We start from the raw sequence: 24,201 nt of genomic DNA, 5'->3' as shown, positions 1-24,201 counted from the left end.
TAGGAAAGGAATTCGTGGCGGGCCGCATCAAACCAGTCAGTAGACTGATGACCAAAAAAAAAAAAGAACTGCCCGCAGACCCCACGAGGCCATGCACTCAGATTGTCAACAAGGCACTGTGCGAGGCAGTGGTGGCTCCGTAATGATTTTGGCTGTGTTTACATGGAATAGATTTGGTTCTCTGGCCCAGCTGACCCGATCAGTGCCTGCAAATGTTATGTCTGACTACTTTGAGACCATTTGAATTTGTGGACTCCATGTTCCCAAACAACGATGCAATTTTTATGGCTGGCAATGCGCCGTGTCAACGGGCTCCAAGTATTCGCAATTGGAGAACATTCTGGACAGTTCGAGCGAATAATTCGGCCATCCAGAGCACCCGGAATTATTCCCAGCGAACATACGTGGGACACAATCCAGAGGTTAGTTCGTGCACAAAGTTCTGCATCGGCAACACTGTCTCTATTAAAAACGGCTGTAGAGGCATCGTCGATCTGTATCTGTGCAGAGGGCTTCCAGCGACTTGTTGAGTCAATTCCACGTCGAGTTGCTGTACTACGGCAGGCAAAAGGAGGTCCGACACGATATTACGAGGTATTCCATTACTTTTGTCACCTCAGTGCATTCGGTAGATGGAGAGGAGGCAACTGAGGTCAGCGGCCACTGAACGAAATGGTATATAGAGTTTATATTGGATTGCTGCCAAGTGATAGCCGGAATGCCGCTTCTGGGGCGTTACAGCCTACTTGAAATAACATACCGCTGACGTGCTGTCCTGTGGCCACGGAATACAGCAGACAATGGCTGTTCACTAGCATAGTACTAGCGCGGATCAATTAACGGAAATAAATCACCTACAATGAATATGCACTCTAATAAATAAACATAAACAGAACAAAATCTATAATACTAACAGCAGTAGTTCAGTAACTGTTTAAGCGATTTTACTGAAGTTTTGTAGTTGTACGATGTAGTTGTTGTGTAAGCATTTTCTAGAATTAGCTATTCTTCTTCGCATTGTTTGATCAGAAATAAATAATTAATATGGACACTTATTATCATCCACAAAAATGTGAGTTGTATAACGTTTTGTGTTAGCAGAAGAGCCAACACCGTGTTACGATTGGAGGCCGAAAAATGGTTCAAATGGCTCTGAGCACTATGGGACTTAACATCTGTGGTCATCAGTCCCCTAGAACTTAGAACTACTTAAACCTAACTAACCTAAGGACATCACACACATCTATGCCCGAGGCAGGATTCGAACCTGCGACCGTAGCGGTCGCGCGGTTCCGGACTGAGGTGGAGGCGGAAATGCACGCGTTTTAGCTCATGCAGGCTGGCGTGAGGAGGGAAGAACTACACTGACGTGAGGTCTGGAACATGAAAAGGAATGAGAATCCAGAAAGAGGACGTAATTAGTTTGATACTTAACTTTAATCCATTAATGATGAACGTCGCTCTTCACGGTATATCATTCGCAATACTATCTGTTCAGAATATTTTCTTAAAGATAGTAATTATAGCAACTGAATATGGCGCCTTGCTAGGTCGTAGCAACTGTCGTCTCTGCAAACGAGAGCGTATGTAGACAGTGAACCATCGCTAGCAAAGTCGGCTGTACTACTGGGGCGAGTGCAAGGGAGTCTCTCTAGACTAGACCTGCCGTGTGGCGGCGCTCGGTGTGCAGTCACTGATAGTGGCGACACTCGGGTCCGACGTATACTAACGGACCGCGGCCGATTTAAAGGCTACCACCTAGCAAGTGTGGTGTCTGGCGGTGACATCACATAACGTATGTTGGTTTATTAGACAATAGGCTGTAATGTGATGAATAAGCAACTATAAACGATACAGCCTAAACAGTAGATAATTTACAGTAACACGTGGACCGAGGTGTTTACGTCGTGACGTGGCTCTATGGTAGCAAGAGAGGGGAAGAAAACCAATGTGCACTCCGTGTGCATACCGGGGGGAGTCATTCCATATGTGGAAAGGGTCCTTCCGGATGCCATGAATGGTACAGGGTGCATCCATCTTCAGGTGGTCGCTCATGTCGGCACCAATGATGTGTGTCGCTATGGATCGGAGGAAACTCTCTCTACCTTCCGGCGGCTATCTGATTTGGTGAAGACTGCCAGTCTCGCTAGCGGGATGAAAGCAGAGCTCACCATCGGCAGCATCGTCGACAGGACTGACTGCGGACCTTTGCTACAGAGTCGAGTGGAGGGTCTGAAGCAGAGGCTGAGACGGTTCTGCGACCGTGTGGGCTGCAGATTCCTCGACTTGCGCCATAGGGTTGTGGGGTTTCGGGTTCCGCTGGATAGGTCAGGAGTCCACTACACGCAGCAAGCGGCTACACGGGTAGCAGGGGTTGTGTGGCGTCGAGTGGGCGGTTTTTTAGGTTAGATGGCCTCGGGCAAGTACAGAAAGGGCAACAGCCTCAAAGGGTGCGGGGAAAAGTCAGGACATGCGGGGACCAAGCAACCATCGGTATTGTAACTGAAAACTGTCGAAGCTGCATTGGTAAAGTACCGGAACTTCAAGCGCTGATAGAAAGCACCGAAGTTGAAATCGTTATAGGTACAGAAAGCTGGCTGAAGCCAGAGATAAATTCTGCCGAAATTTTTACAAAGGCACAGACGGTGTTTAGAAAGGATAGATTGCATGCAACCGGTGGTGGCGTGTTTATCGCTGTTAGTAGTAGTTTATCCTGTAGTGAAGTAGAAGTGGATAGTTCCTGTGAATTATTATGGGTGGAGGTTACACTCAATAACCGAGCTAGGTTAATAATTGGCTCCTTTTACGGACCTCCCAACTCAGCAGCATTAGTGGCAGAACAACTGAGAGAAAATTTGGAATACATTTCACATAAATTTTCTCAGCATGTTATAGTCTTAGGTGGAGATTTCAATTTACCAGATATAGACTGGGACACTCAGATGTTTAGGACGGGTGGTAGGGACAGAGCATCGAGTGACATTATACTGAGTGCACTATCCGAAAATTCCCTCGAGCAATTAAACAGAGAACCGACTCGTGGAGATGACATCTTGGACCTACTGATAACAAACAGACCCGAACTTTTCGACTCTGTAAGTGCAGAACATGGAATCAGTGATCATAAGGCTGTTGGAGCATCCCTGAATATGGAAGTTAATAGGAATATAAAAAAGGGAGGAAGGTTTATCTGTTTAGCAAGAGTAATAGAAGGCAGATTTCAGACTACCTAACAGATCAAAACGAAAATTTCTGTTCCGACACTGACAATGTTGAGTGTTTATGGAAAAAGTTCAAGACAATCGTAAAATGCGTTTTTGACAGGTACGTGCCGAGTAAAACTGTGAGGGACGGGAAAAACCCACCGTGGTTCAACAACAAAGTTAGGAAACTACTGCGAAATCAATGAGAGCTTCACTCCAAGTGTAAACGCAGCTAAAACCTCTCATACAAACAGAAGCTAAACGTTGTCAAAATTAGCGTAAGGAGGGCTATGCGTGAAGCGTTAAATGAATTCGAAAGTAAAATTCTATGTACCGACTTGACAGAGAATCCTACGAAGTTCTGGTCTTACGCTAAATCAGTAAGTGGCTCGAAACAACATATCCAGACACTCCGGGATGATGATGGCATTGAAACAGAGGATGACACGCGTGAAGCTGAAATATTTAACACCTTTTTCCAAAGCTGTTTCCCAGAGGAAGACCGCACTGCAGTTCCTTCTCTAAATCCTTGCACAAACGAAAATATGGCTGACATCGAAATAAGTGTCCAAGGAATAGAAAAGCAACTGAAATCACTCAACAGAGGAAAGTCCACTGGACCTCACGGGATACCAATTCGATTCTACACAGAGTACGCGAAAGAACTTGCGTCCTTTCTAACAGCCGTGTACCGTAAGTCTCTAGAGGAACGGAAGGTTCGAAATGATTGGAAAAGAGCACAGGTAGTCCCAGTCTTCAAGAAGGGTCGTCGAGCAGATGCGCAAAACTATAGACCTATATCTCTGACGTCGATCTGTTGTAGAATTTTAGAACATGTTTTTTGATCGAGTATCATGTTGTTTTTGGAAACCCAGAATCTACTCTATAGGAATCAACATGGATTCCGGAAACAGCGATCGTGTGAGACCCAACTCGCTTTATTTGTTCATGAGACCCAGAAAATATTAGATACAGGCTCCCAGGTAGATGCTATTTTCCTTGACTTCCGGAAGGCGTTCGATACAGTTCCGCACTGTCGCCTGATAAACAAAGTAAGAGCCTACGGAATATCAGACCAGCTGTGTGGCTGGACTGAAGAGTTTTTAGCAAACAGAACACAGCATGTTGTTTTCAATGGAGAGACGTCTACAGACGTTAAACTAACCTCTGGCGTGCCACAGGGGAGTGTTATGGGACCATTGCTTTTCACAATATATATAAATGACCTAGTAGATAGTGTCGGAAGTTCCATGCGGCTTTTCGCGGATGATGCTGTAGTATACAGAGAAGTTGCAGCATTAGAAAATTGTAGCGAAATGCAGGAAGATCTGCAGCGGATAGGCACTTGGTGCAGGGAGTGGCAACTGACCCTTAACACAGACAAATGTAATGTATTGCGAATACATAGAAAGAAGGATCCTTTATTGTATGATTATATGATAGCGGAACAAACACTGGTAGCAGTTAGTTCTGTATAATATTTGGGAGTATACGTGCGGAACGATTTGAAGTGGAATGATCATAAAAAATTAATTGTTGGTAAGGCGGGTACCAGGTTGAGATTCATTGGGAGAGTCCTTAGAAAATGTAGTCCATCAACAAAGGAGGTGGCTTACAAAACACTCGTTCGACCTATACTTGAGTATTGCTCATCAGTGTGGGATCCGTACCAGATCGGGTTGACGGAGGAGATAGAGGAGATCCGAAGAAGACCGGCGCGTTTCGTCACAGGGTTATTTGGTAACCGTGATAGCGTTACGGAGATGTTTAGCAAACTCAAGTGGCAGACTCTGCAAGAGAGGCGCTCTGCATCGCGGTGTAGCTTGCTCGCCAGGTTTCGAGAGGGTGCCTTTCTGGATGAGGTATCGAATATATTGCTTCCCCCTACTTATACCTCCCGAGAAGATCACGAATGTAAAATTAGAGAGATTCGAGCGCGCACGGAGGCTTTCAGACAGTCGCTCTTCCCGCGAACCATACGCGACTGGAACAGAAAAGGGAGGTAAAGACAGTGGCACGTAAAGTGCCCTCCGCTACACACCGGTGGGCGGCTTGCGGAGTATAAATGTAGATGTAGATGTAGATGTCTCTCACAATGTTGTGTCCACAGTGCTGGTTCTGCTGACGGTGAGCACTTGGTTCCTGCCGACCAGCTGCGACGAGCGCCTCTTGCTGGCGACCCTCTCCGTCTTCCTGCACTGCGCCGTCATCGACAGCCTGTCGTACGCCATGCCAGAGGACGGACGCAGCGCGCCGCAGGTCGGTGAGTACCGCAGCGCGGTTCCCAGCCCGCTTCCCAGGAAAGGATCGGTGTACTGCCACCGTCATCCGTTTTCCATAAGGTTATTACAACCTCTGCGCGCCCCTCTATTTAGGCTCCGTTTCCGAAACCGCCTTACTTTCTGTGGTGTGCGTACTGTAAGATCTTCAGTACACACACCATCAAATTATTTGACTTGTCGCTCTAACCAAGTAGGCGAGTGTCAGCAGTGTGTCTCGTTGTCTTATCGTCGCGTGCTTATCTTCTGCCGTTAGGTCAGACGATAGAAATGCCACTTGCACGCTTAGAGTAGCAGATTGTCGGTGACCAACTTTCAACAGAACTTGATTAATTTTCAGACACATTTATTAAAATAATAACAAGTATAAAAATTACTTAACTTGGTTCTGGATGCTATTTACAATTGACAATCTGAAGTTCTCTTGGTACTGGTACGGTAATCTTATTCTCACATATCTCTGAGACTTGACAAAAGTGTCTATAAATTTCTGGCTCTGAGCACTATGGGACTTAACTTCTAAGGTCATCAGTCCCCTAGAACTTAGAACTACTTAAACCTAACAAACCTAAGGACATCACTCACATCCATGCCCGAGGCAGGATTCGAACCTGCGACCGTAGCGGTCACGCGGTTCCAGACTGAAGCGCCTAGAACCGCATGGCCACACCGGCCGGCGTCTATAAATTTCTCTTCATGGCTATGTACAGTACAGGGATATGGTAATCTTATTAGGCACGGACTGAAACTTGACTGTAGACTGGTACACTAATGCAGACTGGTACACACTGGTGCAGACAAATGCAGCTGGCTAATCGGAGGTCTGTACACTCGTTATAATACCTCGCGCGTTCATGTATCACTGTGCGAGTGTGATCCACGAGGAGAAAAGGTTCTATGTTAGCAGCAATCTCATTGGCTGCATTACATATTAATACGCGGATCGGCGGAAGCTGAATTTGGTCCGTCTCTATGGCAGCGCCATCTCGTAGTGCAGAGACGGACGAGCGCTGAACCTATGCTGTTGTGCTTAGCGGGATGCGCTCTAGTGGGAAAGTTGTGTACGCGCTGACTACGCGGAACTATGTACACAACACTTTCTTTGGTCCTTGTCGGCTCATATTACAACTGCGTGCAAAATGGCGGATCCCATCACAGTCAAAGCACCTGAATCGTTTTTCTCTGCTCTCCTGTCGTACCGGAGATTCACTTTGCTGAATACTTCCAATACGTGTCAGTTTTTACTATTGTTGATCAGAAAAATGAATGCTATCAAAATCAACAGGGATTTCATTAAGTCCAGTGAAGGTTGTAGGTTTGTTAGTAAATACCACTCAAGAGCGACCCTAAGGTCGCATGTCATGAACAGTGTCAACCACCTCACTCTGGCCGTGCGGGATAAAACTGAGTTAATCGATCATCAACGAACTTAATCGGATGTCTTACGACGTCCGCCCCAAGCAGATACAACGAACAAAAGCGAACAAAATGAGAATTAAAAAAAAAAAAAGCGGTCTAGGGCGCTGCAGTCATGGACTGTGCGGCTGGTCCCGGCGGAGGTTCGAGTCCTTCCTCGGGCAGGGGTGTGTGTGTTTTTCCTTAGGATAATTTAGGTTAAGTAGTGTGTAAGCTTAGGGACTGATGACCTTAGCAGTTAAGTCCCATAAGATTTCACACACATTTGAACATTTTTTTTGAACCTCCCTCTCATTAGCTTCAGTGTGAAAAGCAAGATGAGCTTTCTTAAGACTCTACACTCAGCGAAAAAGATATTCTTTGCAATCTTGCACATGAAAGTATTTTTTTATTAACAAGCTGATTTCTTAACCCGTGTGACAAATTATATAAACAATTCTTTGTCTCAACTTCTTCAAGCTACCTTCATCCCCAATTACCTGTTCTAGAATATTTCATAAACGCCTTTTAGCCAGAGTAAATATATAGAACACGAAAAAAAAAAGAAAAAAGAACTTCAGACACTCTACACAAAACCAGAAATTCGATGCATCTCCACTGATGAATTTAAAAAGAACAAGCTGAAATCCACTAATACATAGTTCGTGGAGCCCTTGCAGAATTTACATGAGGAAACCATTCTAAGACTAAACTTTTGCCGCAGGTCAACATCACTATATCCCACTGCCCGTGGACCACTCAATGGGCTTATAGAAATTTCATAGACGTCCTCTTCTTCTCTTATCGCCAGTAATCTACTATATGAAGGGCTTATTTCAGTAGTGGTACCAGTCCACATTTGTTCATATTGAGATACAGAGTCGTAAAGTTAAATGAGCGCTGAAAAATCTGCAGTTGAGATACCAGAAATATTCAAGTATATGGCTTCTTGCTAGAGATGAACCTTTCTTTCTGTTTGTTTGGCTCATTAATTATAGACAGTGAAGTGGAGGTAATGGACTTGTACCACTATTGAAATAAGCCCTTCATATATCTCATATACAATGTAGATATAGTCTAGCAGTGCATTAATCTGAACAAGCTGAATAACTGACGTGGAACTACTATGCAAAAATTCTATAGAAGCCTGGCCACCAGCAAGAGACTCCCAGCAAAGAAGAACTGTGTCACTCACCTTGCCGAGTGCCTGGACATTAAATTGTACCAGACGGCTGACTGCACTTCTCAAATATTCACTCATTTCAGCAATGGTTCTGGCAACATTACACTCCAGTAATTTCAATTCATAGGCCATTTGTTCTCTTCTGAGATGTCCTTCAGTGTTATGAGCCTACATGATAAAAGACGTACCTGTGAACCAAATTCTACGAAAGAATATAAAATCACAATTTGTTTTAAACAATTATCACAGATCCCGCGCTTTTCCTGATATGGTCAGTTATATAAGCGCTTGTTATCATTCGTAAGGCGAATGGCAGAGGGGAAGAGAACTGGAGTGGGTACTGTCAGGGATAAATTTATTTGCCAGAAACACTATACAAGATTCTATTGATATTTGTTCTAACACACTTACAAAAAATTTAAAGAAAGCTATAATCTAAAAAATAAACTACTAATGAAAATTAAAAATAAGCAATAACTGATCACGCTGAAGGCTATCAAATGAGAAAGAAGGCACTGGAATTCCAATAACAATTAAACGAGGAATGATATTTAAGAAAATAAACAATACTTTAAAAGACAAATTTCGTTAGGTGCAAAATTACAAGGTGTGCAGAGAAAGTGCCTTATTGTGTTAAGGAATTATGTTACGAATGTAACAAATGAATACAGAGAACTTAGTCACCTCTATTTTTGCAAGGAAACATAGCATAGATACTAAATAATTATGCGAAATACCAACTTGCAGCAAGCTGAAGTGAAAATGCCATAACAAGTGAAGATGAATAGTAAAATTATTAATATTTTTTCGTTCAGGACCCACTCACCATAAATTGGAATTCCCTTGTTACAGACAACACAAAACCTCATTCGAATTCATGAATAACAACCAATAACCTTTCATGAGCTTATCAACACTGGCAACATCAAACTGATTGGTACTTTGATAGTCGGCCACCAATACCTTCAAAACAAGGGTAATTATAAAGCCAACAACATTAATTAACAATACGAAAGTGGATGCAAGGCTGATATGCGGTCATAAGCACTGTTACCACCCAAGGCGCCATCCGATGTTGTGATGAAGGAATGAAGAAAACTGATCATACTCGCTGCAGTCCCAGACTTCCTTTTGCTAATCGGCGTAGTCGCTTAAATCGCCATCACCGTCAGTATCCTTCCTGGCAGGCCAGAGAAGTCACACGTCTCTCTCATCAAAGATAAGCGAGCATTATGACCATCGATACACACACTCGTACGGGTCAAAACTGTTGTCCCGATTCCATCTCTGCCGTCACTGCCTTATAACCAACCATCTATGTGATCTGCTGGTATGATGATCCTATGTTCCCCATTCCTATTATTCTATCATTCTAAAAGTCCGAAATTAACACTTTCTCCAGGAACACTGTGTTTCAGAATCAACCTGAAAATTTCCCATACCCTTAGACACATCTAATAGCCACCATGTATTCACACCACTCTTAACCGGTAGGAATGACTTTTTCCTCTGCTGAAAAGTCTGAAAATAAGGATGGAATTGTAATTAAAATATCCCAAATGCATAGTATAGTCAATTTGCTAGCGTTGGTCAAGTTGATTATCGTGCGACATGTCCCATTTCCATCAGTGTATAAACGAGCACCAATAATGGATGGCAGATACAAAATTTTTAACTCAGTGGTCTTCCTAGAGAGATAACATTCCATTGTCTAAATTTGTAGACTAGATATACAGCTATCTTCACACTTTGTAATAAATTTCACGTGATTTACCTGTTAGCAGGACGCCTAGTCCATATAAAGTCAAATAGTTGGATAAGTGACGAAAAATGGAACCTTCACTGGTGTGTGACAACGCCACAGGCGTGCAGAGAGGTTGGTAGTGCGCTGAAACACTGCTGAATATATTCGCTGCAGTCGCAGGTTGTCAGAGATGGTGTTATCAAAGCCCCTTTTAAAATAAGTAGAAACGAATATGGTTAATAACATGAAAAATTAGAAAGATAGAAAAGATAACCTTACTTAAAACTGCTTTCTCTGTTTCCCAAACTCAATCATGTTCACCAGCACAATCATATTATGACTAATCCTAGAAAATATTACAAATTTTGTAAAATATTTTAAAATGTTCTATTGAAACACAGATAGGACAATAAGGGGTCTAAAATATCTACAAAGATACACATGGTTAACCGATCACTAGCAAAACACATTGATAGGCCAGCCACACAATGAGTGATTACGAAATACTCCGTGACATTTTATGGAGCAATTGAGAGATCTCAAAGAGTCTTAAGAATAATACCACATTCGTTCTTACCGTTATGTAAAATGTTTATAGTTTAGTGGTTTGTTTTCTGTCGTAAGTGTCTGGCAGAAGACACCACTCAAACTCCTGTAAGACGTCAACAGTTCCTTGACATTTGTTTCAGTTCGGTTGCAGTAATATCGTGCGAATTTTATGGGAATCAATAATTTGGGAATAGAGAGATAATACATGAGGGAGAATGTATTGCAGTATTATAAATTTGAGTTGTTCATGGACGATGTCCGGCGGCCCGGTGCGGTTGAGGTAACTGGTCATGAGATGTACGTATGGGATCGATTCCTGGACTGGTACAAATTTTCAACTTTTGGCATTGCATTACCACAGTGCCCTGTGCGGTTGGAGGTCATGAATTCCCACTCATCTTTTCCCTTTCTTTCCCCATTATCTATTTCATACGAATGTTAGCTAAAATAATGTCGGTCTTCCATTGCCCTCTAGTTCGACAATATAACACAGAGAACTATGGGGAACCGTTATGTCTACCACACTAGCACAGCACATTGGAGAGTCTTCTCGCTGGAGCAAGAATCCATGCACCATAATGACGTATTCTATACGAGGTAGACTCAGAAGGATGACATCTCGTTTCTACATATGCAAGGAGGTACGATACAACCGCTTAGTTGACATTTATGACTGTAAATTATTGTCCCTCACTTCTAGCGCTTCTTCGCCTTTTTGCTCATAATTTGCTTCCACTTCCATTAGGTTATTTTACAACAACACTGAGATATCCACTGTTTCGTGTTCTAACTTGTGATTCTAGTGTACGTTTGAATCTGTCTGTGTTGGGCAGCGCTGATGTATCGCGACCTGCTGGTAGTGGCGTGTGCGTCCTTCATGGCTGCCGTGGGCCTGCGGAGGTTGAGCAGCCTGCGCACACTGGACACCCCCGTGTGGCTGCCCTCCCTGCTGGAGTCCGGGCCCGCGCGGTTCCTGCTCTGCTCGCCCCATGGCTCTCTCAGGCTGCAGGTGAGTTCGCTATATCTGAACCTCACAACGCCTAACCTCCTTATTAACATTTCTGAAACTGCTACTCACACTAGTGTCGGATCCGTCACAATGGAAGCTGTATGACAATAAATGCCTGCACAAACGAAGACGACTTAAATGCTTCAGAATTCGAATCAAGAACAGCTGCCAAGATGAGTAGCGTAGAAGTAAATATCCACGGAGTAGCGAAGCAACTTAAATTACTTAATAAAATCAAGTCTTCTGGTCCAGATTGTATACCAATTAGGTTCCTTTCGGAGTATGCTGATGCATTAACTCCATACTTGTTGTTGTTGTTGTAGTCTTCAGTCCTGAGACTGGTTTGATGCAGCTCTGCATGCTAATCTATCATGTGCAAACTCCTTCATCTCCCAGTACCTACTGCAACCTACATCCTTCTGAATCTGCTTGGTGTATTCCTCTCTTGGTCTCCTTCTACGATTTTTACCCTTCACGCTGCCCTCTAATACTAAATTGGTGATCCCTTGATGCCTCAGAACATGTCCTACCAACCGATCCCTTCTTCTAGTCAAGTTGTGCCACAAACTTCTCTTCTCCCCAATCCTATTCAATACCTCCTCATTAGTTACGTGATCTATCCTTCTAATCTTCAGCATTATTCTGTAGCACCACATTTCGAAAGCTTCTATTTCCTTCTTTTCCAAACTATTTATCGTCCATGTTTCACTTCCATACATGGCTACACTCCATACAAATACCTTCAGAAACGACTTCCTGACACTTAAGTCTACACGCGATGTTAGCAAATTTCTCTTCTTCAGAAACGCTTTCCTTTCCATTGCCAGTCTACATTTTATATCCTCTCTACTTCGAGCATTATCAGTTGTTTTGATCCCCAAATAGCAAAACTCCTTTACTACTTTAATTGCCTCATTTTCTAATCTAATTCCCTCAGCATCACCCGACTTAATTCGACTACATTGCATTGTCTTTGTTTTGCATTTATTGATGTTCAGCGTATCCTCCTTTCAAGACACTATCCATTCCGTTCAACTGCTCTTCCAAGTCCTTAGCTGTTTCTGACAGAATTACATTGTCATCGGCGAACCTCAGAGTTTTAATTTCTTCTCCATGGATTTTAATACCTACTACGAATTATTCTTTTGTTTCCTTCACTGCTTGCTCAATATACAGATTGAATAACGTCGGGGAGAGGCTACAACCCTGTCTTAACAATCATATACAACCGCTCGCTCGACGAATGATCCGCGCCCAAAGACTGCAAAGTTGCACAGGTTGGTTGGTTTTGGGGAAGGAGACAAGACAGCGTGGTCATCGGTCTCATCGGATTAGGGAAGGATGGGGAAGGAAGTCGGCCGTGCCCTTTCAGAGGAACCATCCCGGCATTTGCCTGGAGTGATTTAGGGAAATCACGGAAAACCTAAATCAGGATGGCCGGACGCGGGATTGAACCGTCGTCCTCCCGAATGCGAGTCCAGTGTCTAACCACTGCGCCACCTCGCTCGGTAGTTGCACAGGTCACACCAATGTTCAAGAAAGGTAGTATGAGTAATTCACTAAATTACAGGCCCATATTGTTAACGTCGATATGTAGCAGGATTTTAGAACATATACTGTCTTCGAACATCATGAATTATCTCGAAGAAAACTGTCTATTGACACACAGTCCTACATAGGTTTAGAAAACATTGTTCCCTTGAAACACAACTAGCTTTTTAGTCACATGAAGTGTTGAGTGCTATTGACAAGGGATTTCAGATCGATTCCGTATTTCTGGATTTCCAGAAGGCTTTTGACACTGTACCACACAAGCGGCTCGTATTGAAATTGCGTGCTTATGGAATATTGTCTACATTATGTGATTGGATTTGTGATTTCCTGTCAGAGAGGTCACAGTTCGTAGTAACTGACGGAAAGTCATCGAGTAAAACAGAAGTGATTTCTGGCGTTCCCCCAACGTAGTGTTATAGGCCCTTTGCTGTTACTTATCTATATAAACGATTTTGGAGACAGAGCAGCCGTCTTCAGTTGTCTGCAGATGATGCTGTCGTTTAGCGACTAATAAAGTCATCAGAAGATCTAAACAAACTGCAAAACTATTTAGAAAAAATATCTGAATGGCAATTGACCCTGAATAACGAAAAGTGTGAGGTCATCCACATGAGTACTAAAAGGATCTCGTTAAACTTCGGTTACACCATAAATCAGTCTAATCTAAATACCGTAAATTCAGCTAAATACCTAGGTAGTACAATTACGAACAACTTAAATTGAAAGGAACACGTAGAAAATGTTGTGGGGAAGGCTAACTAAAGACTGCGTTTTGTTGGCAGGACACTTAGAAAATGTAACAGACCTACTAAGGAGACACTACGCTTGCCCGTCCTCTTTTAGAATACTGCTGCGCGGTGTGGGATCCTTACCAGATAGGACTGACGGAGTACATCGAAAAAATTGAAAGAAAGGCAGTACAGCTTGTACCATCGTGAAATTTGTGAAAGAGTGTCACAGAAATGATACAGGATTTATGGCGGAAATCGTTAAAAGAAAGGCGTTTTCGTTGCGACGGAATCTTCTCACGAAATTCCAATCACCAACTTTCTCCTCCGAATGCGAAAATATTTTGTTGACACCGACCTACATACGGAGGGACGATCACCGCGATAAAATAAGAGAAATCAGAGCTCGTACGGAAAGATATAGGTGTTCATTCTTTCCGTGCGCTTTACGAGATTGGAATAATAGAGAATTGTGAAGGTGGTTCAATGAACCCTCTGCCAGGCACTTAAATGTGATTTGCAGAGTATCCATGTACATGTGGATGTAGGTGTAGATGTAGATCTGCATGAACCATTCTGTGGAACATATTAATGCAGAGATTGTGAATAGGAAATGGGAAAGATACTTTTAAGATGGTGTTTTTGAGGCATCATCCCTCAACAGGTCAAGTGTCACGTGAATGCTTCTTGTAAGAGACTACTTGCTTGCTAGAAACATCCAGTCTGACCATAGCATGTAGTATATCTAGGAATTAACTACACCACTTATTTTCAATTTTTGATATGTGTTCCAGGTCATTGCCCCACCAATGATATACCAAACCCCACTCCACTTATATCAAAGATGTCACCACACATGAGTGGCATCATCAGACTTGTGAATCCTATCACCATCATCATCATCGACACATGACAGGCTATGCCCCCTCTCCACCCCCGCCCTTTCCCTCCCCTTCCACTTCTCCACCCTTTATCCCCTTCCACCACCCTGTACAACCAATCTCAGCTGAATATTCAATTGATGCAGCTAATCGCAGTGTAGTAGTTTTTTTTTTTTTGGTCATCAGTCTACTGACTGGTTTGATGCGGCCCGCCACGAATTCCTTTCCTGTGCTAACCTCTTCATCTCAGAGTAGCACTTGCAACCTACGTCCTCAATTATTTGCTTGACGTATTCCAATATCTGTCTTCCTCTACAGTTTTTGCCCTCTACAGCTCCCTCTAGAACCATGGAAGTCATTCCCTCATATCTTAGCAGATGTCCTATCATCCTGTCGCTTCTCCTTATCAGTGTTTTCCTCATATTCCTTTCCTCAAAAATGGCTCTGAGCACTATGGGACTTAACTACTGAGGTCATCAGTCCCCTAGAACTTAGAACTACTTAAACCTAACTAACCTAAGGACATCACACACATCCATGCCCGAGGCAGGATTCGAACCTGCCACCGGAGCGGTCACGCGGTTCCAAACTGACGCGCTTAGAACCGCACGGCCACACCGACCGGCTCATATTCCTTTCCTCTCCGATTCTGCGTAGAACCTCCTCATTCCTTACCTTATCAGTCCACCTAATTTTCAACATTCGTCTATAGCACCACATCTCAAATGCTTCGATTCTCTTCTGTTCCGGTTTTCCCACAGTCCATGTTTCACTACCATACAATGCTGTACTCCAGACGTACATCCTCAGAAATTTCTTCCTCAAATTAAGGCCGGTATTTGATATTAGTAGACTTCTCTTGATCAGAAATGCCGTTTTGGCCATAGCGAGTCTGCTTTTGATGTCCTCCTTGCTCCGTCCGTCATTGGTTATTTTACTGCCTAGGTAGCAGAATTCCTTAACTTCATTGACTTCGTGACCATCAATCCTGATGTTAAGTTTCTCGCTGTTCTCATTTCTACTACTTCTCATTACCTTCGTCTTTCTCCGATTTACTCTCAAACCATACTGTGTACTCATTAGACTGTTCATTCCGTTCAGCAGATCATTTAGTTCTTCTTCACTTTCACTCAGGATAGCAATGTCATCAGCGAATCGTATCATTGATATCCTTTCACCTTGTATTTTAATTCCACTCCTGAACCTTTCTTTTATTTCCATCATTGCTTCCTCGATGTACAGATTGAAGAGTAGGGGCGAAAGGCTACAGCCTTGTCGTACACCCTTCTTAATACGAGCACTTCGTTCTTGATCGTCCACTCTTATTATTCCCTCTTGGTTGTTGTACATATTGTATATGACCCGTCTCTCCCTATAGCTTACCCCTACTTTTTTTAGAATCTCGAACAGCTTGCACCATTTTATATTGTCGAACGCTTTTTCCAGGTCGACAAATCCTATGAAAGTGTCTTGATTTTTCTTTAGCCTTGCTTCCATTATTAGCCGTAACGTCGGAATTGCCTCTCTCGTCCCTTTACTTTTCCTAAAGCCAAACTGATCGTCACCTAGCGCATTCTCAATTTTCTTTTCCATTCTTCTGTATATTATTCTTTTAAGCAGCTTCGATGCATGAGCTGTTAAGCTGATTGTGCGATAATTCTCGCACTTGTCAGCTCTTGCCGTCTTCGGAACTGTGTGGATTATGCTTTTCCGAAAGTCAGATGGTATGTCACCAGACTCATATATTCTACACACCAACGTGAATAGTCGTTTTGTTGCCACTTCCCCCAATAGTTTTAGAAATTCTGATGGAATGTTATCTATGCCTTCTGCCTTAATTGACCGTAAGTCCTCTGAAGCTCTTTTAAATTCCGATTCTAATACTGGATCCCCTATCTCTTCTAAATCGACTCCTGTTTCTTCTTGTATCACATCAGACAAATCTTCACCCTCATAGAGGATTTCAATGTATTCTTTCCACCTGTCTGCTCTCTCCTCTGCATTTAACAGTGGAATTCCCGTTGCACTCTTAATGTTTCCACCGTTGCTTCTAATGTCACCAAAGGTTGTTTTGACTTTCCTGTATGCTGACTCTGTCCTTCCGACAATCATATCTTTTTCGATGTAGAATTTTGCAACTGAAACTATTACACGAAGCTGAAATACACCAGTAACATTTTGATTGTGTTAGAGTCAACGAAGGACTCTGAAGAACACCTGAATGGAATTGACAGTTTCTTGAAAGGAGCACATAAGTCAAACAGCAACAAAAGCAAAATCAAGAAGAGTGTAATGTAGATGGATTGAATCAGGTAGTAAAATAAATGATGATGATGAAAGTAGAGAGGATATAAAATGCAGACTGGAAATTTGTTAACACAAAATATATGTCTAACGCTTAGAAAGTCTCTTCAGTTTCAGGAGTGCAAGAGCTGAGGCGAAACACATTCGCTGCCATGATGGTGCCGGTAACCTGAGAAGTGGGTATCTCAGAGGCCATGGGGGCGCCGTCTCCCTCAGCTTCAGTTGCATTCTGTCATTTCTGGAACTGGCTTTGCACGAAACCCGTATCTGCCTTTTCTGTGGCCTTATGGAGTGACACTGTAATAGTACGTGCAATGGCCGCTAGATCGCAGTACAGATGTGAGGGCGCCGGTAACCTCAGAAGTGTGTTCTTCACAGGCCACGAGGGTGCCGGCTTCTTCAGCTTCATTTGCTTTCAGTCAGCTCTGAAACAGGCTGGCCTGGCAGGAAACCAAAATCTGCCTTTTCAATGGCCTTACGGGTAACATAGTAATGGTTCGTGCAATGGCCGCTAGATCACAGATTCATTTACTTGTAAAACTCTGCCCTCCGTGTGACATGGTTAGGATTCATTGTTTTCATACTTTGGTTTTAATTGTTTAGAAACACTCGTGAATAACTATGCGGAAGAGAGATTGTAAGTCAGGTATAAGAAACTGAAGAAAATCTCAGGCAATTATTTGGTAGGCTACGAATTATTCTGTAATCACTTGCTAAATACCAAATATATTTTAACACCATTAGTTTGCCCTCTGTTGTACAGTAAATGGCGCGGTCTAATGGTAGACCACGGACGAAGCGCGGTGGAGATACAAGCCCCAGTCCCTCTAATGGTAAACAGCGACTGAAAGGTAAGTCAGATATTTCGACAGAGGAAGAGCTGTTGAAAATTCTCAGTGCTGATGATGGTGATTTATCTGATGTTTGTGATTTGAGTGACGACAGTGATGATCATTACGCACTCAATGAAACTTCCTCACCCAAGCAACAATTGGTGCCTGAGAATGAATGTGACGAGGTATTGGAAGGACATAATGAGCTATTCATTACAATACTTATTTCTCCTCAATTTCTAAAAGGAAGTCAAAATGAAAGCTGGGACGGCTGTATCACGTTGAGGAACATACAATTCAAAAGGATAGAAACCTTTGAATTTAATGATCCACATTACCCTTAGAATCGGAAGGATCTGAAGCCTATACAAATCTTCAGAGCTTTCATCGGGGACGATACTGTAACGTTAATTGTAACTTAAAAAGAAACAAAAATGTTGTACAGTTCTTGTCTACTGCTCAGACCCGTGATAAAGCGAGGGCTACGGCTTGGAAGGAGACAAACGCTGATGAGATGCCGAGGTTCTTTGGTGTGATTATGTACATGGGGCTTATTCACTACCCACACTTTACCAACTATTTGAGCAGTAGTGTTCTTTACAGGCACAACCCATTCGCTAGGCCGATGTCCCATAATCGATTTCTCCTGCTGTTGAGGTTCGTCCATTTCGAGAAAAACGCAACTGCACATACAAATGATTGTACTGAAGATCCGAAAACTCCTTGATAGGATCGAGAGTAAATTTTGGTCGCAATATGAACCGAGAAAAATGCTAACAGTGGACGAGTCGATAGTGCCCTTTCACGGATGACTTTTATTTCGTCAGTACATCCGCAGTAAGACCCATGGATATGGAACCAAGATACTCAAACTTGGTAACCAAGCTGATGATCATGTTGATAATGATGATGTTTGGATTCGGGGGCTGTCTACTGCGCCGTCATAAGTGCCCGTACAAATTCCCAATCTGTACACACTCCAATCTAGCCACTTTCACGAATGATGATGGAATGATGAGGACAACACAAACACCCAGTCTCTGGGCAGAGAAAATCCCCAACCCTTCCGGGAACCGAACCCGGGACGCCGTGATCCAGAGGGAGCAACGCTAGCTACTAAACCACGTGCTGCGGACTGTAACCAGGCTGGTTATACGATGAGAAAAATTGTTTACACAGGACGGCTGTACAGTGTCAATAGAAATCCTGAGAAATAGTAGCTTTAGACTTAAAAACGGGAAATATTTAAGCCAGCTGCCATTTTGGATTATAATGCGGCAAACCAAGGAATCGATGTGTCAGACCAGGTGTCAAGCTATTTCTTGCCACTGAGGAAAACACTAAGATGGTACCATAAAGTGGCTTTTTAAATTATGTTCCACACAGCAGTAGTAAACGCTCCTTTTATGTACAAAATATTTACCGAGAAAAATATTCCTCTATAGAATTTTAGGGAGGAAATAATCACGAGTCTCTTGGAGAGCAACATCGATACACCGACTCCCATCCGATCTTCTAAATGTTTCCAGAGCCATACACTTGTAGAGAGCATGCAGTGAGACAAGCGAAATTGAAAATGTGGAAGACGTACAGAAGTTGCTATTTGAAGATTTCAAGAAATAAAGGAAGAAATGAAAGGCAGAAACTCGCAGCCACAACAACCACACTCTGTAAGGAATGTCATGAATTTCCTGCATTTCCCGTTTTTAAAAAAACACACAGATTGTAAGAAAAACAATTTTAGTTGCTATTGATTACACACACCCAATAAATAACAGTAAACTGGATGCGCTTTTAAATAATTTGTACCCAGTTTCTGTATCATGTCCTGTTAAGAAAGTGAGGTAGCCGTCGTCCTCACGGCTAACAATGTCAATCTCTCTGAAGCTGGTTTCGCCTCTGACCCATTAGGACGCCGGCTACCCCACAATTTAAGCCGTCTTTTGAAGCATTTCGAGCTTTTATACATTCGGGGTACACTTCGCAACGCTATAAAATATTCAGTACATAGTTATAAACAAAAAATATTTTTTCTTTCTTGGCCTGGAGTGCAACAGTCCTATAAGCTACATGGCAGCGAAAGTGTTAAAAAGTTCATCATATCACTTAGGGGATGGCTGTAGTGGTGTTTCTAACGGGATATTAAAAATGACTTCCTAGACTCTCTCTGCTAAATAATGCCTGATAACTTCCTCAGATATCCTGCCGGATCGTGAAATCAACATGATTCGATATCTCAGTGATCCATCTCTCCGTCATCTTTAATGGAATGCTGCTTCTGCTGCTGAGTGCCACTGGAAGCTGATAGCGAGACTAAGCAGCAGCTACGTTCTGCGGAAGATGGCGAATAGAAAGAGCGCCGAAATTTCGTTAGAATCCGGTAGCAAACTTGAGGAGACTATCAGAACATCAAAAGCTTGTGCTGAATTGGCACAGTCACCCTCAAGTTACCTTTGTATTCAGTGAGTGAGACACGTCACATTTCCCTACAGACTTAAGTGTTATGTAATGACGCTTGTAAATAAAACTGGAAGATAAAAATGCCACTTCTGTTTACAGACTTATTTCATTCCGCCCAGTCATTTCCAAAGTAATTTGAAAAGTGAATTGACTCATTTGGATGAGCAGAACGTTTAACTGCTTCTCCGTTTCACTTTCGTAAATGATTCTCGATAGTGAAAGCAAAACATGCTCCCTCAAGTGTTGGCGATGCAGAGCTAAAGAAGAAAAAAATTCCTGTAAGTATATTTTATAACTTCACCAAAAACAGGATCACAAATTTGTACTTAGCGAAGTTTTACAGCATTATTTACTATTCTTTTCCATGGATGGAGTCTTACATTCATAACAGGAAACAGAGGGTCTCATTGACAAACTGTTACATGCATGGAGCTAATTTAAAAATGAAGGAGCATAGCATGTGGTGGTCGCAGAAGGATCGCTATTGGGTCCATTCTAGTTAATAATCTAGATAAATTTTCAGACAATGTCCTTAAAGAGCGGTTCTTCCACTGCAATGTTTGATGGTGACACAAGCCTATGAATCAGGAGTGCAAACTCACTTTTGGGGGATCAGATGATAGCTAAAAATCCCTTTAAGCGGTTCGAAGCTGATCGCGAGGTCTCAGACCTGTTACTATGAGGAGTACCCACCAGAAGTAGGCACTTCCAAGTGGATCACTGCAATTAAAAGTCATTGCGTTCCAGTAAGTTAAAATGTACTTGACATGTATATCAAATAATGACGAAGCTAAGTTCATTGAGTTTTTCCTTTAGACGTGTAGGCCATTGTGTTTACCTGAAGACACGATTTTTTTCTTACTTTGTATGTTTTCTGGGGATGTGGACAAAAGTAGTCGTAAATGAAATTATTTAGCACACACAAACAACAAGAATGCTGTATGCGATTCACTTGTTAGAAGGGTGTTATAATTCTTATACTCCTTTCCCAATACTTTTACTCATTAGCAGTTTTGTCGTTGAGAATGAAAATTATTTTCAGCTGATTTACACATGCCTAATAGAAGACAGGCACCTTTAACTGGGTCTCAGAATGGAGCTACGTACTTTCATAGGTGCTTAACAAGCTTTCATCTAATATAAAGATAGCCTTTTGCTTCCGTAACCGTTTAAAAAAAACGTACTTCATTCAGTCTACAAATTCTCTGACCAAGCAAGGTGGCGCAGTTGTTAGCACACTGGACTTGCATTCTGGAGGACGGCGGTTCAAATCCGCATCCCGCCATCCTGATTTACGTCTTCCGTGATTTCACTAAATCGCTTCAGGCAAATGCTAAGTTGGTTCCATTGCAAGAGCATGGCCGACGTCCTTCCCAATCCTTTCTGAATCAAATGTTGGACCGATGACCTCGCTGTTTGGTCCCTTCCCTCAAATCAACCAACCTACAAAATTCCCTGAATATGTAGATCGAAGGATTCAAAAAAACTGAGTATGCTATTTGGCAAGTGGTAGTGTTATTGTTAAGACTGCGCGGCTTTATGCACTGTAAATAGGTCTCAGTTCTTAGCAGATGCAGGTTTTCCTTTGAAAAACACAATTATAATCAAGTAATATTACACTGATAACGTCAAATAAACAGTCCACATGCTACAACTTAGGAGACAACCAATATGTTCAATGTACCAGCTTTCTTTCTAATTAACTAAATTAAATGAAGCCTATGTAAGCATGTACAGCACTAAGCTGTACTGCAATAGTTTATTCTTAATGTAGTGTACTGTTATAACTCAGTATGCAAAAGTAGTGCTATGTTCTTATGTTGGTCTCTAAAATGTTGTAAATTCAAATAAAATGACACAGGCAGGTTGTAAAACATAATTATGTTTATTTCTTTGCTTCCAACATATAGATTACATAGGGTGTCTCTCCTAAGAGTCGGCAGGGGCGTTTTCTCTGGTGTTCCAGCAGATGTTTACAATTTTGTTTCTGCACTGTGTAGCTAGTCAGACAAAATAAACAGAGCTCATCACGTCTTTCATGCGACGCCCAGTTTAGGTTTGTTTTCCTTTGGAAACAAATGAGTTTTAAATCGTAATATTAAGTGCCCACTCAATAGAGCGGTCCTGATTAGTCCAGGGCGATATCTGTTTTATCGTTATGTGTTAATAGGCGATTTGTAACTCGAAGAGTTACCAGTGCTCCAGCAGCAACAACACCGCCCTGCAGCGCTACTGACAGTGAGTCGCAGCTGGACTGTTGTCTATTCTTCATGTTTTACTGCCCTGTTAATACATATCAAGGATAGGAATATCGAAATAGACTAATTAGGGACCCCTCTATCGAATGCGAACGGAAAACCATTTTGTTTGTAACGGAAAACAAACATACATTTTCCGTCGATACGGGGCGTCGCATGAAAGACGTGATGAGCCCTATTTACGAGGGCAGTTCAATAAGTAATGCAACACATTTTTTTTCTGAAACAGGGGTTGTTTTATTCAGCATTGAAATACACCAGGTTATTCCCCAATCTTTTAGCTACACAACACTATTTTTCAACGTAATCTCCATTCAATGCTACGGCCTTACGCCACCTTGAAATGAGGGCCATTCCACTGATCGATGTCGGAGCCAACGTCGTACTGCATCAATAACTTCTTCATCATCCGCGTAGTGCCTCCCACGGATTGCGTCCTTCATTGGGCCAAACATATGGAAATCCGACGGTGCGAGATCGGGGCCGTAGGGCGCATGAGGAAGAACAGTCCACTGAAGTTTTGTGAGCTCCTCTCGGGTGCGAAGACTTGTGTGAGGTCTTGCGTTGTCATGAAGAAGGAGAAGTTCGTTCAGATTTTTGTGCCTACGAACACGCTGAAGTCGTTTCTTCAATTTCTGAAGAGTAGCACAATACACTTCAGAGTTGATCGTTTGACCATGGGGAAGGACATCGAACAAAATAACCCCTTCAGCGTCCCAGAAGACTGAAACCATGACTTTACCGGCTGAGGGTATGGCTTTAAACTTTTTCTTGGTAGGGGAGTGGGTGTGGCGCCACTCCACTGATTGCCGTTTTGTTTCAGGTTCGAAGTGATGAACCCATGTTTCATCGCCTGTAACAATCTTTGACAAGAAATTGTCACCCTCAGCCACATGACGAGCAAGCAATTCCGCACAGATGGTTCTCCTTTGCTCTTTATGGTGTTCGGTTAGACAACGAGGGACCCAGCGGGAACAAACATTTGAATATCCCAACTGGTGAACAATTGTGACAGCATTACCAACAGAGATGTCAAGTTGAGCACTGAGTTGTTTGATGGTGATCCGTCGATCATCTCGAACGAATGTGTTCGCACGCTCCGCCATTGCAGGAGTCACAGCTGTGCACGGCCGGCCCGCACGCGGGAGATCAGACAGTCTTGCTTAACCTTGCGGCGATGATGACACACGCTTTGCCCAACGACTCACCGTGCTTTTGTCCACTGCCAGATTACCGTAGACATTCTGCAAGCGCCTATGAATATCTGAGATGCCCTGGTTTTCCGCCAAAAGGAACTCGATCACTGCCCATTGTTTGCAACGCACATCCGTTACAGACGCCATTTTAACAGCTCCGTACAGCGCTGCCACCTGTCGGAAGTCAATGAAACTATACGAGACGAAGCGGAAATGTTTGAAAATATTCCACAAGAAATTTCCGGTTTTTTCAACCAAAATTGGCCGAGAAAAAAAATGTGTTGCATTACTTATTGAACTGCCATCGTATTTTGGCTCACTCTCGTTACACAATGCAGAAACGAAATTGCAAATACCTGCTGAACCACCGGAGAAAATGCCCCTGCCGACGCTTAGGAGGCGCAATCGGAATATAAAAATTTCATTGAGATGATTAGATTGGACGTAGACATGACTCAGTAAATGGCAGGTAAATAGAGAGATTAATCCTATTCCACCTCTATGATGCCATCAGCGATGCACCAAATTCTAGATGTCTGGCGTGGTGCGACATATCGATCTTCAAGTGGGTTGGCAAAGGGTCGTGTGGTCGTCACTGACACCCACTGACTGTAGCTCCTCATCC

General features: G+C 42.8%; 1 protein-coding gene across 1 annotated transcript in view; it reads left to right on the top strand.

Moving 5' to 3' along the window:
- Positions 1–24,201, top strand: part of LOC126259491 (neuronal acetylcholine receptor subunit alpha-3-like) — a 157,341-nt gene that overhangs the window by 112,668 nt on the left and 20,472 nt on the right. The window contains exons 7-8 of the mRNA XM_049956331.1: positions 5,314–5,466; positions 11,187–11,362. Coding sequence (XP_049812288.1) covers positions 5,314–5,466; positions 11,187–11,362 — 329 coding nt within the window. The remainder of the gene's footprint in view (positions 1–5,313; positions 5,467–11,186; positions 11,363–24,201) is intronic.

The sequence above is a fragment of the Schistocerca nitens genome, chromosome 5 (assembly GCF_023898315.1).
Source record: "Schistocerca nitens isolate TAMUIC-IGC-003100 chromosome 5, iqSchNite1.1, whole genome shotgun sequence".
Lineage (NCBI taxonomy): Eukaryota > Metazoa > Arthropoda > Insecta > Orthoptera > Acrididae > Schistocerca > Schistocerca nitens.
The sequence above is the reverse complement of the archived record's forward strand: the minus strand, read 5'-3'. Positions and strand labels throughout refer to the sequence as shown.